This window comes from Ananas comosus, linkage group 13 (genome assembly GCF_001540865.1).
Source record: "Ananas comosus cultivar F153 linkage group 13, ASM154086v1, whole genome shotgun sequence".
Classification (NCBI taxonomy): domain Eukaryota; kingdom Viridiplantae; phylum Streptophyta; class Magnoliopsida; order Poales; family Bromeliaceae; genus Ananas; species Ananas comosus.
In genome coordinates, this window is record NC_033633.1 from 246,618 (window position 1) to 264,521 (window position 17,904).

At 41.7% G+C, this 17,904-nt stretch overlaps 3 protein-coding genes and 1 non-coding gene across 4 annotated transcripts; 3 read left to right on the forward strand and 1 right to left on the reverse strand.

The window, feature by feature from the left end:
- On the forward strand, positions 780 to 4,649 carry LOC109719375. Its single transcript, XM_020246003.1, is given in 5 exon segments — positions 780 to 931; positions 1,486 to 1,608; positions 2,662 to 3,171; positions 3,173 to 3,315; positions 3,440 to 4,649. Coding segments are annotated over 5 exon segments (1,635 nt in total). The 5' UTR covers positions 780 to 887; the 3' UTR covers positions 4,255 to 4,649.
- On the forward strand, positions 4,931 to 7,057 carry LOC109719648 (pentatricopeptide repeat-containing protein At5g27110-like). Its single transcript, XM_020246431.1, has one exon. It carries the CDS (start codon positions 4,931 to 4,933, stop codon positions 7,055 to 7,057), a length of 2,127 nt encoding a protein of 708 aa, XP_020102020.1.
- On the reverse strand, positions 7,540 to 11,056 carry LOC109719084 (mitochondrial uncoupling protein 1-like). The gene is made up of 9 exons (XM_020245607.1): positions 10,673 to 11,056; positions 9,965 to 10,183; positions 9,775 to 9,853; positions 9,481 to 9,614; positions 9,308 to 9,406; positions 9,098 to 9,202; positions 8,873 to 8,947; positions 8,021 to 8,107; positions 7,540 to 7,864 (listed from the first exon to the last, which is right to left on the reverse strand). Exons 1-9 carry the CDS (start codon positions 10,754 to 10,756, stop codon positions 7,829 to 7,831), a joined length of 918 nt encoding a protein of 305 aa, XP_020101196.1. The 5' UTR covers positions 10,757 to 11,056; the 3' UTR covers positions 7,540 to 7,828.
- On the forward strand, positions 14,277 to 14,348 carry TRNAM-CAU. The gene has a single exon. It is a non-coding gene; the product is annotated as a tRNA-Met (tRNA).

Here is a 17,904-nt window from a genome sequence, read left to right on the forward strand (position 1 = left end):
TCTTTTGTGACAAGATTCAAAATGTAGTCCAAGGCTAGGCGTAGGATCTTGCATTGCCATTGTTGTCGGCAGAACTAAATTTTTTTCCTCTCACATTTTCAGCCATATTGCCATTATAAATTTATAACTCCACAAATGCCCAGTATGAGATTGTTTGATCTTGCTGTAGGCTATACTATTATTTGATTAGGTGTTGCGAAAGAGTGTTATAAGAAAAAAGTGCAATAGAAAAGTCATACTAATAGTTTCTCTAGAGTAGAGTAAGAAATATGAAATTCGAGTTTCTGCTTTCCAAGTTCAAACTTCTTTCCTAGTTCCCATCTAGAGAAGCTTCAGTTGTTTCTTCTTTTTTTTTTAAATCCCTTGCTAAATAGTTTATCAGAAATTCTCATTGCTGGTAGGAAAAGCGGAATCAAACAAACCGTGAAAGGGACGTAGCAGATCTGAACAGCCTACTAGGAGCCAACATATGAATGTTTAGCCAATGAGCTGGAACACAAAGTGTGAGCTTCACATAACATGGCTAGGACTGTAATCGTGGACCGGCAAAAGTCGTTACGAGCCAATGGAAACCTCCACGGAACATGCACTCAAATGCATACTGAGATTTCTCATATACGATGTACCGGTCATAAAGTTGAGTTCCTTCATCGTATGATACTAACGAACAAGCACTAGCAACAAGTTACAATTCAATGGACTCGAGGTGGCCCTCCTCCCTCTGCGACCAGGCGGCCTCATCCATATGACAGGTAAAATCACATCTTCCTTTTCCTTGCTCCCCCGGCGACGTTTTTAAAGCAGTTTCTCTGAAGCACAGGCTATTGAGCCGCTTCTGGGAGTACGCAGTACGCTCAACCCCGTGCCTCTCTTTCCTGTTGATCAACATGCTACCTCTCATATGCTTTAGCTTTGAGAAGCTGAAGCCGAGGTGAGTTCAACGTGCTTTGTTCGTTTGTAGTCGACAACTACAAATGTACATGATTAGGTGAGAAGTTATTGTTATTGTTATTGCTGCTGCTGCTGCTGCTGCTTTGGTGGTGCTAAGATTTTGCGCATTATATGATCTAGGCCATCACTGCAGGGGCTAGGCTGCTGGTAGTATGCCGGTGTTCAGTTGATTGAATCGTGGCATTTAATTTTTTGAGCCATCTTTGGAGGGACCTGGCACCACAACCTTGATTCTCTTATCGGAATTTCTCCATGAAATAATATTGTTGGGTTCAACATCGAATTTCTATACTATTTGTTTCTAAAATATGAAATAATATAATCAGTCAATTTTATCCTAATTTCTACTGTTTTCTTTCTTTTAATCTCCGACTGTATTCTCTTTTTCGTTTTTTTTTTTTGGCTCCCCTGGACGGCTGCACGAGAGCTTTTTTCCTCTCACAAACCATATATATTTTTTTCATTTTTTTTTTTTAAATCCTACAACTAAGAAAGATACTCAACCATGGTGGTGAATCTCTTCTCGCTTCGTAGGAAGAAGAAAGATGACCGTCGGATGATCGCTTCGCCAGTGAAGGGTCGAGATCTCAAGCCTCGCTCAGTCTCCTACAACAAGAGCCCGACGAGATTCCCTTCGCGATCTGCGCGTCGAGACAGGTCACGCTCTGATCCCCCAGGAATTCTACATTATCACATTTGCACCACATCGTTTCTTCTTTTCATATAAAATTACAATAAAAATATTTTTTTTATAATCATAATGAGACATATATCTTTAAAAGAAGATTTTTAATTAATTTTGCTACACACGTCATCAATATATTCGTTGCATTTTAAATTTTTCCTTCGTCCCCTTGCCACATTAATTGCCAACACCACCACTTTATCTAATTCCACACCCTTTCAACTGTTTGCGTCCTCCTGATAGGAGAGAAAGTATACGATGTAACAATTGTATTATATTATTTAATATCAAATTAATTATTTTTTAAAAAAATACAGTAAAATTGTTTTACAAAAATTAAAATAAATAAATAAATTTTAAAAATAATTTAATTGATTAAAGATACTATATCACATAGTCATATTTTAGATTTTTTTTTCCCCGCTTATAGACAGGGCACTATGCCAACGTCCCCACCCCACAGCTCATAACGGGGCCCTAGTTTCAGAACATCTTGTCCAATCACATTTTTCTATCACTCTCCCTCTGTCTCTCTTATTTCTTTTTCTTTTTTGGCTGTTAGCACAATAATAATAATAATAATTAGTACTGTTAAAAAATTTAATATAAAATTTAAAATTTTGAATAATTTTTTTTTCTTAAACGCAATCTAAAATTTAAAATTGAAATTTCTGAATGTTATTAACTGGAGCGATTTATTAGAGGAACCACAAAACACTCAATCAGGACAAGTAGATATGGATCCCGCGTGGCTCTTAAAAGAGCTGCTCCTTTTTGTGGATCGCAAAATTCTGTTTTTGGTCAAAATGGTAGGCTTTATTATTATTATTGCTTTAAGAGGAGCTCGTCAGTAACGAGATTCGTGCCCGCCGGATGCTTGTGACCACGTGCGACCCTTAAAACGGTTGAACCAATCTCGAGCAGCTTTTTCTTGTTTCACTCCGATTACTTGAAAAGAAAAAGAAGGCTAAAAAGATGAGCCCAACATTAACTCCACTGCAAGCACTGCACTCGATACCGCGCAGGAGCGAGGAGATAAAGGAGACGAAGAGGGAGATGTCGACTAGGGTTTCCAACATCGCCGATCTCATCCACCGCGTTGGTTCCTCCTGCCTCGCCCACCGCCTCCCCGGTTGCCACGGCCTCGACAATGGCGACGACTCCGACGTCGACGACGACGCCGCCGCCGCAGACCCCCATTTCCCCCACAAGGAACATGACGAAGCTGAAACGTTCGGAGAGAGGAAAGAGGGGGACGAGGACGAGGACGAGGACGACGACGACGAGGAGGCGCTTCGGATCTGGGAAGAGGGGAAGCGCGGGGGCGCCGCGGGATTGGGGCGGGTGCGGGAAATGGAGGCCCTAATGGGGGACGTGTTCGGCACCGTCTCCGCCATGAAGAGGGCATACGTCAGCCTCCAGGAGGCCCACTGCCCCTGGGACCCCGACAAGATGCGCGTCGCCGACGCCGCCGTCGTCGCCGAGCTCCGCAAGCTCGGGAGGCTCCGCGATCGCTTCCGGCGCTCCGGCGCCGGACGATATGAAGAGGGAGCTCAAGGCCAAGGAGACGGAGGTGGAGAGCCTCAAGGAGAAGCTCCGGAGCTCCACCGCGCTCGGCGGCTCCGCTCGACGGGGCCGCTTCCACTCCTCCAAGAGGGTCGGATGCATCACCGGCCTAGGTAACCGAACTTTTACCAATCGACCCTTTTTAACACTCGTTCTCCCCGCACAGTAGTATTATAAACTGTGATGATGATGATGATATACACGCAAGCCTAAAAGGAAAGGGCATATTTTCGTCAGCGGGGCTGCAGGGGAGCCCCACGCCGGAGCTGTTCGAGTTGTGCATGGAGCAGGTGAAGGCGACGACCAAGTCCTTCACCGCCCACCTCCTCTCCCTGATGCGCTCCGCCCGCTGGGACATCGCCGCCGCCGTGCGCTCCATCGTCGACGCCGCCGCCGCCGCCGCCGACGACGACGCAGACGACCGCCGCCACATTCGCCACCCGCCGATCCCCGACGTCGGCCCCCACCACGCGAAGTACGCGCTGGAATCGTACGTGAACCGGCGGCTCTTCGACGGGTTCGAGAACGAGACGTTCTACCTGGACGGGTCGCTGTCGTCGCTGCTGAACCCCGCGGAATTCCGGCGCGACTGCTTCGCGCAGTTCCGCGACATGCGCGGGATGGAGCCGGCCGAGCTGCTGGGCATCCTCCCCACGTGCCAGTTCGGCCGGTTCGCGGCGAGGAAGTACCTGGCGACGGTGCACGCGCGGATGGAGGAGTCGCTGTTCGGCGGGGTGGAGCAGCGGCGGCAGGTGGTGGCGGGGGCGCACCCGCGGACCGGCTTCTACTCCGAATTCCTGCGGGCAGCGAAGGCCGTGTGGATGCTGCACCTGCTGGCCTTCGCGCTCGACCCGGCGCCCGCCCACTTCGAGGCCAGCAAGGGCGCAGATTTCCACCCGGACTACATGGAGAGCGTGGTCCGCTTCGCCGGCGGCCGGGTGCCGCCCGGCTGGGTGGTGGCCTTCTCCGTCGCGCCCGGCTTCAAGCTCAGCAATGGCTCAGTAGTCCGCGCCAGGGTTTACCTCGTCCCCAGGAGCCGCCGCGGCCAGTGAACGGAGTCCTTCCTCTACTTTCCCTTCCCTTCCCTTCCTTTCCTTTCCTTTCCTTTCCTTTCTTCTTCTCTCTGGTACTTTGGTACTACGTCCCCGTCCCCAGAACCAAAGACTCCTCTCTCTCTCTATATACAAATGAATGCACCGTCACCGTGTGTTTGTAGGAGGAAGCGTATGTCTCGTGGGATGGACTTTGATTTGGAGCAGGTAAAAACAAAATAAAATAAATAAAAGAACCGTGATGTAAAACGGGGAATTTAGGTGTAAGTTAAGCGCAACGAAATTTGAACGTTATTAAGATTTAGATTCCGCACTATTGCGTAATTTCTCCTTTTTAAGCATGTCCGGTAGCATCTTAGTTTCTTTTCGGATAAGAGGGAAGCTTTTGTTTTCGATGGCTGTGGTGCTTATCATTCTTTTCCACGAAGACATATTATAAAGAAATCATCCTATGTTTCAATTTCGAAAAAAAAATCGTTTGTTCAGAGTTGTCAAATTTCAACACCTTTTTGAATGTATTGAGACCAAGACATCTTCAATCCAAATAAAGAGGATGATGAAGTTGCATTTATTTTTATTTATTTATTTTACTAAATTGATGTTTCGAGATGTGCCAAACCTATCTTTCCTGAAAGTGATGATGTAAGTGGGCTTACGGTTTAATTATTCTCACTTCATGCTTCCTGGACAAGTAGCAGCATGCAAGACCCTTCCTTCCTTTTCTCCAATTCTTTTCCCAACCCCCCACGTGACGTCCACAGCCTCCTCCCACCTCCTCATGGGAGCGGGTTCCCTCCTCCGCCTCATCAAACCCCAACCACCACCACCACCCTACCTAAGAAGAAGCCCTGCTATGTCATCGCCGTCCTCTTCATCTCCTACCTCCTCTTCTTCTTCTTCGTCTTCTTCGCTCCATAGCAACAACCTCCGCATCAACCTGTTGCTGAGATCCGGCCGCGTGGACGCCGCGCTCCACCTGTTCGACGAAATGGCCCGACGAGACGCCGTCTCTTGGAACTCCATGATCTCCGGCTACGTTCGCCACGGCTCGTCGGAGCGGGCGCTCGCCCTGTACCAACGTATGGTCACTTCCGGTGTCAAGGAGACTACTTACACGTTCTCCTCCATCCTCGGCGCCTGCTCCGGCCGCCACGACGGACCCCAATTGCACCGCAGAGCACTAGCTCTCGGCTTCCATTCAAATCTATTCGTTGGCTCCGCACTAGTGCACTTCTACATGCGCGCCGGGTCGCCTGACCTTGCGCTCTTGCTGTTCCGCGAATTGCCGCATCGGAGCACGGCGACGTGCAATGCCGTTCTACGAGGCTTATCTGATCTCGGCTTTACTGAAGAACTCATCCACTTGTTCCGCGAGATGAGGTGGCGGAGCATAGAGCCCGATGACCTATCCTTCAGTTATCTGTTGAAGGGCCTCTGCTGTTGCTGCTGCAGCAGTGAAAAGCAGCTGGACCGAGGAAAACAACTACATTGCCACATCGTCAAGGCGGGGTGGGCCGTCACCAATATCTTTGTGTCCAATGCTCTGGTGGACTTCTACTCCTCAGCAGGAGATCTGATTGGCGCGAGGAGATCGTTCGACAGTATGCGGACGGAGGACGTTATCTCGTGGAACTCCATGGTCTCGGTCTGTGCCGATAATGGTCATTTGATGGACGCGCTGGATTACTTCTACCGGATGCTTTGGTATGGCAGCAGGCCTTCGGTCCGGTCGCTCGTCCGGCTTCTTAACTCGTGTAGTCGGATAGGAAACTGTCATCTCGGAGCTCAGATTCATAACACCGCTCGCAAGATAGGATTTTTTCCTAGCAGCGTGCACGTGCAATCCGCTCTCATCGACATGTATGGGAAATGCCGTGATTTCGACAGTGCGCTCTTCTTGTTCAATGAAACCCCCGAGCTTAACCTAGAATGCTGCAATGCAATGATCGTGTCAGCTTTGCATTGCAATGTTTTAGATGCTGCGGTTGAGGTCTTCGGTGTTATGGTCGCCGAGGGAGTGAGGCCTGATAATGTCACTCTCTCTGCAACTATAAAGGCTGCCTCTTCTGCAGCCTCGCCGAGCTTCCTTAGTTGCCAAATGTTGCATTCTTGTGCGGTGAAATCTGGCTTGGAAAAAGACGAGGCTGTGTCTTGCTCGTTGATGGATGCGTATGCGAGATCCGGGTGCATTACTTTCTCCTGCTTGATATTCGAAAGACTGGAGAACCCAAATGTTGTATGCTTCACAACATTGATTTCTGCTTATGGTCGGAACGGAATGGGAAGAGAGGCAGTGGCACTGCTTGATACCATGATCAGTAACGATCTAAAGCCCGACGATGTTACATTTTTATGCACGTTAAACGGATGTTATCGGACCGGACTCGTCGAAGAAGGGAGATTGGTGCTTGAGTCCATGAGAGCGGTTCACGGGATAGAGCCCGACAGAAGGCATTATGCATGCATGGTAAACCTTCTCGGGCGCGCAGGGTTGCTGAAGGAGGCAATGGAGTTAATGGAAGAGCCCTCATTACGTGGCCATTCAAAGGCGTGGAGCTCACTGCTACAGAATTGTAGGGTTCATGGGGATGAAGAGATGGGGAGAATAGCTGCTGAAGCTCTGATAGGGGTAGAATCTACAGATGCAGCTGCTCACTTGCAGGTATTTAATTTTTATTCCGAAATTATGGACTTCGAAAATGCGAAACGTGTTAAGGAGATGATGGGGAGATTGGATGCCTCAACGCGGGATAGTGGGTGCAGCATGATTGAAGCAAAGAGTGGAGAGATTTGTGGAGGGTAATCTTGTGCAACAGAAATTTACTGGGTATATAGTCGGGAAATGTTAAAAGTAGAGGGTTGTTGTTCTTTTGCATATGCCCAAATCAATTTATTAAATTCTTATTCATCATTCCTTAAACTGTTTTTGTGTTTCTTGAACCCCCATTTTGCGTTGATCGGACTGAAAATGCAGATCCAAAAATGCTTATGTTCGAATAGTAGGCATTTGAAAAGGTTACCGTCTCCTTTTTAGACTCACGGTTATGCTCGCAGATAATGAGCAGGACTCTTAGTACACATCATGCAGATGCTTATTCTGTAGCAAATGTGTATTGATTTCCTATCGCAGATTTCTTGTACGTGGCTTTTGCAGAGTATTGGACTAATGGACTAGTTGTCACACTTAGCATAAGCGATAATACCGCATATTTAAGACATTATAACACGTTTAACCAAATGCTTTAAAGAAATCAGGAATCAACAACAAGAAAAGAAAGAAGACCAGTGACAAAAAGAATTATTTCACTTTCGAATAATTTTCACTTTCCTGATCAGCAGAGAAAATAGCAGGGCCAGTGCAGCAGCTTTTTATATCAAGAGAGAATGACAAATTAAACAGTTCAAGGCTTGTGCGATAATCAGAATACTCTGAGCTGAGAGATGCACTCCCGATTATTAGTGTGACTCATTGGGGCAACTATGAAATCTTCTCTTCTACCCCAGTAGAATGACAAAATCACTTTAATTGAGGAATTTATTCATTGCCTGAGTTCCTCGAGTATATAGGGTTGTATCAATTTGGCACTTTCTTTTCAAACAGCTTTTTAACCTGCCCAACAAAAACAAAAAGAAATATAAGAAACTCCCTGATCAATATATAGTACATACAAACTGTATGTATGTGCTGTGAGCAAGGACATGGTTTTAGAAATATAAAAGAACTTGAAAAGGAAGCATTGCAATACATCAATAAGCTTCATATTACCTGCTCCAAAGTCAAGAACATAATCACATTCCACGATCCTAGCCGACCAAAATTTGGAATAAAGCCCTTATAAAAAGCTAAAGGACCCTGCAGGCAGAAAAGATTATTGCTTATGCTACTCCTGATAATGCCCTCATGATTATATTAAACAATGCTAATCAGCCAGCGAAAATGCTCAAGTCTATTTATTAAAGCAAACAAGATTGAAACACACCAACAAACTCCCTCATAAAATCTTATCTGGGTGTGATTAATGTGATAACATATTTCAGGTACTTCAAACTTTGTGATTATATAAGATATTTTGTGTTTATAAAAACTTAATTTCTGGTCAGTAATTTTCCATCGGAAACTGAAAATGACAGAAGTTCAAATGGACATGGATTCCTAGTCATCTTTTGGCTCCTGCCAAAAGGAAACCAAACATGACAGCTGTACTTCCATTGTTCCACAAAACTATTACTGAGGTGAGAATAGAAATCCCGATCTTTCTAGAAAAGTTTTGATTATCAATTCTTATATGGGTGAAAGTCTTTCTATATGATGTCAGAGAATTATTCTTGTTATATGTTCAAGCTTTTGCCAGCAAAACTGCAGTCGTTTGAGAAGGACAACAATTTTGTTGATATGCTAATATGAAGGATTAATAGAACTCCTGCTGTCCTGCATATTAAGCTTAAAGTGTTTATATCGTAGCCAATGACAATACAACACCGAGACAGACTGTTTAGACACACAGAATTAAAAAGAAACAGTCTGTATTTCAAATAAAATCCTCTTCACAATGTCATGCACTTGTTTTAGCCGATTCTAGAGTTACTGTTAAGAAGATAGTGAAAGGGTTATACATACTTCATTTTTCAGTGTCTTGATGAAACAATCGAGTGTGCTCTTATAAGATGAATCTCCCATCATTCTTGACTTCACCTGCGAAAGGACATTTCTTTTCTCTTAATCGAGCTATTAATACAAGTAGACATCTGTTTTGTGATCAACACAACTAAAGAAAAATTTCTTATGACAACTTAGACAACACGAGAGAGAGATGCTTGACACATAACTGGTAAGATATCTTACCACATCGACAGGAGAACCGACACAAACTGCAAAAAAACCAGCACCCAAACCAGATAGAAGATGAGTAAAAATATCATCTTTGAACCCAGGAATTTTCAAAATTGTCTGCACCAGAAGATAGAATAGAAAGCCACAATTAAAATAAATGAATTTATTAAGAAATGTAATAGATATTGAATTAAGGAATAAATATACACAATGGAATATTACCTCTTTGACTTGATCATAGCTAGCCAATTCAGCAGCATTGATAATAGCATTACGAGCAATATTAGGTCCAAGCCCTGTCCATAGAGCACCGACCCCTTCCTAAATTTTTGTGATTGACGGATTAGTAAAAAATGATGCGAAGGTGATTTTACTTGTTATTCTCAAATAATAACCTGTCTAATTATAGTGGAGTAGGCATTAATTGCTCCGGAATAGCGCCTCGGTACACCAGGCGGGAGCTTTCCCTCAGCCTGAAGTCTCACTTTCACAAGATCAGTTGGATTGGCGATTGTGATCGCAAGAGCACCTAATTTTATCAAAACATTTATTAGTTACCAATTTACATGCAAGTAATGAAGTAGCGGAGCATAATTTCTCTATCTCAGCAACTTTACTCCACTTTCATTACAAAATGTATGTTGCATCTAGTTGCTATAAATATTCTCCGTATAAGAAAGAAAAACAACCAGTTGTAAGCCCAGCAAGAATTTTCTTCGACAACGGGACGTCTCCAACAAAATTCTCACCGACATAGAATGATTTGACCTGCAAAGAATGCCCAGATGTTACAATTTCCAATATTGTAGAAAAAACATTTGATAAAATTCCTCAATCAACAGAACAACAACACCGGAAAAAAGAAATATATATGCTCACAGGCTCATATAACCCGATCCGGAGGCCTCCAAAAAGGCATTGCCGATGCAAGCCAGGCACAATGCCCTTCCATAGGGCGGTTACACCTTCTTCCCTGCCAATCGTTGCAACAGTGCCTAGCAATCCCCTATACTTGGGTGCGGAAAGCGCATCGCTTGTAGCCGCGCTCTTCTGAAGCTGAAGCCTCACCTTTGCCGTATCTAGTGGAATGGTGCAGATCTGCAAAAAATCAACCGTAGCAAATTATTGTCAAACCTTAATCAGAAATCCATGCATTAGCAAATTATTGTCAAACCTTAATCAGAAATCAATGCATTCGCAGATTTAAAATTAACCACAGATCATATTGAGTTTGAGTCGGGAATTTTCTCTAGCTCTACTGTTAAAGTAAATATTCTGAATGTCGCTTTTTGGATCGTAAATTACTTTTAATGCATGTATACAAAAGTGAGGCGCAAAACAGTAATACAAGATATGGTGAAAAATCCAAATGCCTCGGTCTCAGGTGGTAGGGATGAGACCCGCAAGCGAGATGATTAAGTATATAATTTCATACTATAAATTAACTCAAGATGCTATGCTAACGAGAGCATAAGAGATGGAAACATAAGCAAAACGATTAGCGGAAACCCGAGAAAGGAAAGTTGACGATCCCGTGATCTAAAGGGAAAAGCGAACGATCATAGAGCGAGCGAGAAACCCTAGTACCTCGGCGAAACACGCGGCGATGGCGCTGCTCGCGAACCTCCCGGCGAAGGAGATCTCCGTCTTGGAGCCATGGTCGGCCACCATGGCGACGAGGAGAGGGGAATGGGTGCTCGGACTAAGAACTCCGCAGTGGATTAGGGTTTCTTCGCAGAGGGAGAGGAGGAGGAGGAGGAGGAGGAGGAGGAGGAAGAAGAAGAAGAAGAAGAAGAGGGGGAAGGTGGTGTACGATCAAATGGGAGAAACGGAGAGAGAGAGAGAGAGAGAGAGAGAGAGAGAGAGAGAGAGAAGAGTTAAAGGAAAGAAGGAAGGGGAATTGGCGCCGGAAAGAAGATGGTTTCTGATGCGGACGCGGTGAAAGCAAGTTGTAGCCCAAGTGCCCAACCTCTCTCTCTCTCTCTCTCTCTCTTTCTGTCTCTCTCATTTATTATTATTATTTATTATTATTATTATTATTATTATTGTTATTGTTCGGATTCGCTGAATGATCGCCACTACAGCATGGAGCACGGGACAGCGCCAGCAAGTAGGAACCAAATTTTATTACGGTATTATTACCCTCCATAATGATCATTTCTTTACTTATTCGGTCCGACTTTTACATCTACAATTTTTTCCAAATGAATTAGTCGATCAATCCAGTTCGTAATAGATAGTCAAAGCTGAATTGGTCTCCATCCTAAAGCACTATTTAATATTTTTTTTTTATTTTACTCGTCTCGATTATGAGATTAGAGATCAAGCTTGGATTCACATAGATGCAACATTTATTAGACTTGCTGAATTCAGATCGAGTATAATAAATTTAGTTCAAATTTGAAATCTAGTTTAGTCGTGATCAACCAACGGTCGTTTCTATCACCAAAGTAATCCGGTGTCAATAAATAAAATGGGATCCTCCAATTCTAAAAACGATGTGATGTTGACGTACGGTAGTATAAACTTAAAAATTATTTTTCAAAAAAATTGGACAGATTATGAAACGAAGTGCTGCTGACTCGGCCATGACTCGGATTGCAGCTTGAACAGAAAGCAAGCGGCTGCGCCTTAGCGCGCTCCCACTCAGCTTTACGTGGCCGCACCAGGCCCCAATCCACAAGCTTAATTTTTCTTCTTCTTTTTTTTTTCTGTTTTTAAAAAATTATTAATAATTTCCTTTGCTATCACTCACCCACCCTTCTGCTTTTCCCTCCCTGTCTCTCGCCTTGTTTGCTAGATCTCTGTTTGACGAATCGAGGACATAAATTAAAAATAAGGGAAAACTTCAAAAACATCCATGTGGTTTCGTAGTTTCTCACTTTCTCCTCTGTGGTTTAAAATGTATCAATTTGCCCCCCGTGTGATTTCTTTTTTCTCATTTTCTTACTAATTTTATTATTATTTTTCTTAAATCAGTGATAAAGTTAAAATTAAAGGGTACTAAAGTGAATGTTTGATAAATCTAGATGGGTATCTGAAGTTTTTTGTATATAATTTAATGAAATATTAACGAAAAAGTTACCGAAAAGATGAAAACGAAACCACATGGGAGCAATTTGATATATTTTAAACCGCATGTGGGCAAAGTGAGAAACGATGAAACCATAGGGGTTTTTTTGAAGTTTTCCCTAAAAATAAGCTGAGATTTGCAGCTTCTAGTGACTTGAATTTGAGTGAAAAAATAAAATTATTAATTTTTTTTATAATTTTTTATTTTTATTTGTCTTTCTTATTTTGGTTGTCGTCAATATTTTTTTGAAGGCCTCAACTTTATAACTAAATTCATTTACTAAATAAATAAATAAAACGAATAATATATTATTTTTTTATAACAAAAAATCTTTGTAATCAACTTCCGCTTTACTTTTCTCTCTCGTGAACTGGAGGATTGTATAGATCGATTTCTCCTCCAAATTCCCTTATCCCGATCGAATCCCGGCAACTAGTGAAGTTGAGGAGAGTTGGGTTACGCGGAGTGGGAAGAGAGAGAGAAAAAATTATAACTCTATTTACAAAATGTAATTAAAGAAAATTTTCAAATACCATCCTTGTGATTTTATACGTTTTTATTTTGGTACTCTATAGTTTAAAGTTTATCGATTTAGTAGCCCATGATTTTTTTTATTATTATTATTTCTTCCACTAATTTTTTTTCGTTAAATAAGTTAAAACGAAAATATATTAAAGTGAAAATTCAATAAACTCAGGTTGGGCATATGATATTTTTTATATATAATTTAACGAAATGTTAACGGAAGAATTGACAAAAAAATAAATAAATAAAGTCACATGATATTAAAATGAGAAAGTACAAAAGCACAGAAATAGTATTTGAAGTTTGCCCTATAATTAATTGTGCATGGAACTAAGACAATTATATATACGGCATAGATTACACGCCTTAAATAATAGTAGTGTCCATTTTACTACGAAATAAGCAACTCACCGGTGTGATAAAATACTACGCAAAAAGCAAGTCTATATCTTACTCTTTGTTGCTCCCTCACTTGAAAGGCCGGAAACCAGCTATTTTTACTCTCAGCTAGAAATGTAAAATAACTATATTTTAAACTTGGAATCTCTAATATTGATCATTATGTCTTTAACCAATTGCGTTTGATGCATTCGGTCCTCAATTGGATAGTTATTCTTCGCTCCGTGGGGATTTGTACTGCAAACCTCACTTCGAGCGGCTCTTCAAGGAGACTTCAACAAGAGTTTCCGGTTACCTGAGACCCTATCTTTGAGTTCATTAGGATTGTTTTATTAATTTCACATCATGCAGTTCAAATTGTCGAACATAAAAGTATGAAATATCATTCCCTATAAACTGAAACTTGTAGAGAACAGCAACTAATTTTCACATATTATAATTGGTTTACAGATGTATTATTATTGTCTTTCGTGTCTTGCTCTTCGTCAGCTTCAAAATCAGCCGAGAAGCCGACTCCGGAGCTGGTGAGTTTAAGGGTACCATTGTTTACTAAGCTTCTTGTTTCCGTATTTCTGGGTGGTGTTATGTTCTACATCGCTTCACCTTAACTTGGGACATATTGATCTACATATGGGCCCTTTCTCTTCCGAAGCTTGATAACAACAAATACAAAAGGGATTTTACTAAACACTTTGGAAGAAGCAGTTTATTCGAAATTTGTTAAAGTTAATAATACCGATAGGTCAGCTCAGGCAATTTAGATCTGGTTACAAAAGGAATTAAAAGAAGAACATTTACAATCCTTAAACAAAACACTTTTGCAATTCGAAAACTATTCCTGGGGCTAGTTTCACACGCGACCGCTGATGGTTGTGACAAAATAATGTTTGATAAGCATGCAGTGGATTCAAAATAAACTGAGGATTAACTATTAGGCCGCATAAAGAGCATCGCGACACTGCTCAAACAACACAATGATGTATTTATTGAAACATAGATCAGATAATACGGGGGATTAATTACAAGTAGCTACACTAATCAAACGGACATTTCCTCTTGAGGGTACTAACCCAGTTAATCTGACAGATAAGTAGATGCTGAGGCTGGTCAGAAACTGGAGCACCAAAAGTTACCCTGCTAATTTGTTTACTGCTTACTTGATTTTATAAACTAAGTGAGTAAATCTTTCAACAAATCAGAGTGGCGCAGCGGAAGCGTGGTGGGCCCATAACCCACAGGTCCCAGGATCGAAACCTGGCTCTGATAAGAGAAAAGCTTCCGATTATTTTTTTTTATTTCATAATTATCTGGGCCCTATGGGCTAAAAGGTCACTGGGCCTCACTGGGCTGTGTTTTTAATGGAAATCATTATCTGGGCCAAGAGAGCTTTAGGCCTTGGGCCAAAAACCTGTAGCTCACTTGTTTGAGTTCTGCAGGGCTTAGATCCATAACTCTGCTCCATTGAACAAAAATACTTTCTCAAGTTAAATGTAGGCCCAATAAAGAGGTGCATCATTTTTCAAGTTAAACTACCATTTATTATGTTCTAATTGATATTACAAAAGGTATGTGTGACATACAATAAAAAAGGAAAGTGTAATCGGAGAATATCCCATTTGTTTTCAGAAGCAATAGTATGTTTTGTCGATTGCATAGATTGGCCTCCGAGAATAAGATATGATTTTCATAACCTCATTAGAAAGAAAATAAAGAGACATATCCCTCTTTATTAAGCACTATTAGCTGATTCCCGTGTGATGTCCCAACAAGTCACGTGCCATAGTATTACATTAGTAGCTAACTAATAAGTTTCAGGGACAATTGGTGCGGTAAACACCATGTTGAACATTAAATTCCCCTTTCCGGAGCATTTATTTAATCCCGCAAACTACAGTTTTAAAGGACGGTATCAAACCTAAAAACGTGCCGTTTATGGGAGGCAATTGATTGATTGAATAAATTGAATCCCTAGCGACAAATTTTTTTTTTTAGAACAAAATAGCAAGTCATCTGTTTTATTTATTGGATAAAATGAACTAGACGTACACAGAGAAACAGTCAAGACTTTCGAAAAAAGATAAAACATAAAATTGAAAAGAAAAAAAAGAGGAAGAGGGAGCCGCGACACAAATTTATTTTTAATTTTTAAACAGTAAAATAGATTTTGATTGGTGATCGATTTTGATTGATGAGACCGTGAATGAAAAGGATTTTTTTTAAAAAAATATATTATTTTAATTATTATGAATGAAAAACGATAATGAAAAAAAAAAAAATTAAAGTAAGAGGAAATTATTATGGCGAAGTTGACAGTTGACCTGAAGCTAGTGGAAACCCACTAGAAGAGAATGACAACCACCAGAACTCCCCGGGTTGGTCAACGCGCACCAACGGAGTCATAGCATCGGTCTCCTCCAATGATCTTTTGCCACCTGTCCTATTGTTCTTTTATGGCATGTTCAATTTTATGACACTTTTATTTAACATTTTCTTCTCCTATTAATAGATAATAAAATTTTTTCTTAATATATGAAAAACTTTTTTTTTTTTTTTTAAGTGTTTCGGGGCTTTATATCACCTACTTTTTAAAAAAGAGATATATATTAACAAAATTAACCTCTCCAATAACTCACTGTAAAAAAATTTGAGATCGAAAACATAAATATAAATTTTAAAACTGCGCAAGACTCTTACTTCTAGCAATATTATTCGTTATTCAGTGCCTAATTGTCACGGACTTAGCGTTTTTGTTCGCAAAGCCCGTGCGGCGCCTACCTTTCCTGCTCGAAGATGGACAAGCCTTTGTCCCTGTTACTAGTCCGGACCTTCGCGTCCTACGACTAAGTATGCAAAGAGAAATGACAAAAAGAAAGAAGCAGAGGTTCTCTCAAAAAACTAAGTACTACACTACTTAAAAATGAGAATTACAACCTACAAACAGCATACAAACACACTTTCTCTTGTCTGTCATGGCCTTAGCCAACCCCACTATTTATAGGCCCAAAGGTGCCTTTTCAACTCACCCACTACCACATAACTCTCCCATTATTAGATACATAATGAGCCTACATAATGAGCCCTCATAAATGCCAAAAGATCAAGAGTCACCCATAACTCCCATGAGTTTCATAACCCTTGAGTTTCCCACAGCGGGTTGGGTTTGGGTCTACTTGCCAACCCGATTCGACCCGTTTTCAACCCGAACTCGCTAAGCAGATTTGGGCCAGGGACTGGGCTGCATAGGAATTTTTCTAAGTCCCTGACACCCTCCTCCACCTAATGCGCAGGCGTCCTCGTCGCGCGCTGCTTCTGGAACTCGTCGATGAGCGCTTGGTACTGCCAAAGTGTGTCCGCCTTCTCCCAACTCGCCTCGCCGAATGGGAGATTCTTCCACTTCACCAAGTACTCAGGATTCGGCACGACCCCACGTCGCCGAATGAGTCGAGTGTCCAGGATGGACTCCGCTTCTTTGTCGAACGAAGTCACCATGGTCGGAGGCGCTCGCTGCGACACTCCTCTGCTCGGATCCTCCGCGTCCTCGTTGTACAGCTTCAACCTGCTGACATGAAAAACAGGGTGGATCCTGAGGTTTGCGGGCAGCTGCAGCTTGTAGGCCCCCTTGCCCACACGCTTGACGACGGTATATGGGCCTTCGTACTTGCGCAGCAGTCCCTTGTGCACCTTCCGCAAGGCTTTGAACTGCTGCGGATGAAGCTTGACCATCACGCGGTCGCCCTCGGCAAGCCTACATAATGAGCCCTCATAAATGCCAAAAGCTCAAGAGTCATCCATAACTCCCATGAGTTTCATAACCCATGAGTTTCCCACAGCGGGTTAGGTTTGGGTCTACTTGCCAACCCGATTTGACCCGTTTTCAACCCGAACTCGCTAAGCAGATTTGGGCCAGGGACCGGGCTGCATAGGAATTTTTCTAAGTCCCTGACACTAATGCTATATAAAGCTATAAGGAAGTATATTGTATTTCAAATGAGCGCCCAAGTATTAAAATTTTTTTTTGTAGATTAACTTTTTATTTTAAAAAGTTTTTGTTGAATATGATTAGAACTTAATGGCTTACGCCAAAACAAATATAGTTTATTTTATTAATTAATGACATATTTTTTAACCCAAAATTAATTCAAACAGGGCGAAGTAATTACCGTTGATTCTAATAGAAATATATTCATATCAAATCAAAACATAAGATAAATTAATAATACACTAAAACTAAAATTTTGAAGTTTTCTTGTCCGTTCATCATAAAATATGCTGCTTTTCAAGTAAAATTTGAACTTTATTACAGGATTTTTTTTTAAAATATTGCATTAAACAGAAAAAAAAGCAAAAAATGAGAAGCAATTAATTACAATTTATAAATTATAAATTAATACCGGCCGTCCCTAGAGCAAGTGGCAAAGAATTTGGTGGTTGGTACCTGAGACCCAAATTCGTATCATAATTGATTCACATGTCCAGTTAAGTTTATTTCTAAATAAAATAAGTAAAGCAGATAGTATAAAAAAAAATGAATCCTGGTAAAGGGTGAAGCTAAAACCTAAAAAGAGGATAAACTCTCCAATTGGATTTGGATTTGGAAAAATACGAGATACAAACCACGCGTCAGCGTGTTGACACGCTGAGGTGGCGAACTTAAACGTCGCCACACGCGCACGGCGTACTCGGAAAGTTCCACTTCCACATATAGCGTGTGACGGTACGTGGAAAAGACCAAAAGCAATAATAGGGACTTTTTTTTTTTATCTTTTTTGTCGTGTATTAGTGATAGAGCGTGTCCTTTACGGACCAATCAACTCTTGGATAA

What these genes read in the sequence shown, in the direction of transcription:
- LOC109719648 (XM_020246431.1), top strand. Translation starts at nt 4,931, where the DNA reads ATGCTTCCTGGACAAGTAGCAGCATGCAAGACCCTTCCTTCCTTTTCT.
- LOC109719084 (XM_020245607.1), bottom strand. Translation starts at nt 10,756, where the DNA reads ATGGTGGCCGACCATGGCTCCAAGACGGAGATCTCCTTCGCCGGGAGG. An exon ending in TCGCCGCGTGTTTCGCCGAG is followed by an intron (nt 10,184 to 10,672) that starts GTACTAGGGTTT and finishes GATTTTTTGCAG; the next exon opens with ATCTGCACCATTCCACTAGA. An exon ending in TCAAGACACTGAAAAATGAA is followed by an intron (nt 8,108 to 8,872) that starts GTATGTATAACC and finishes TTCTGCCTGCAG; the next exon opens with GGTCCTTTAGCTTTTTATAA.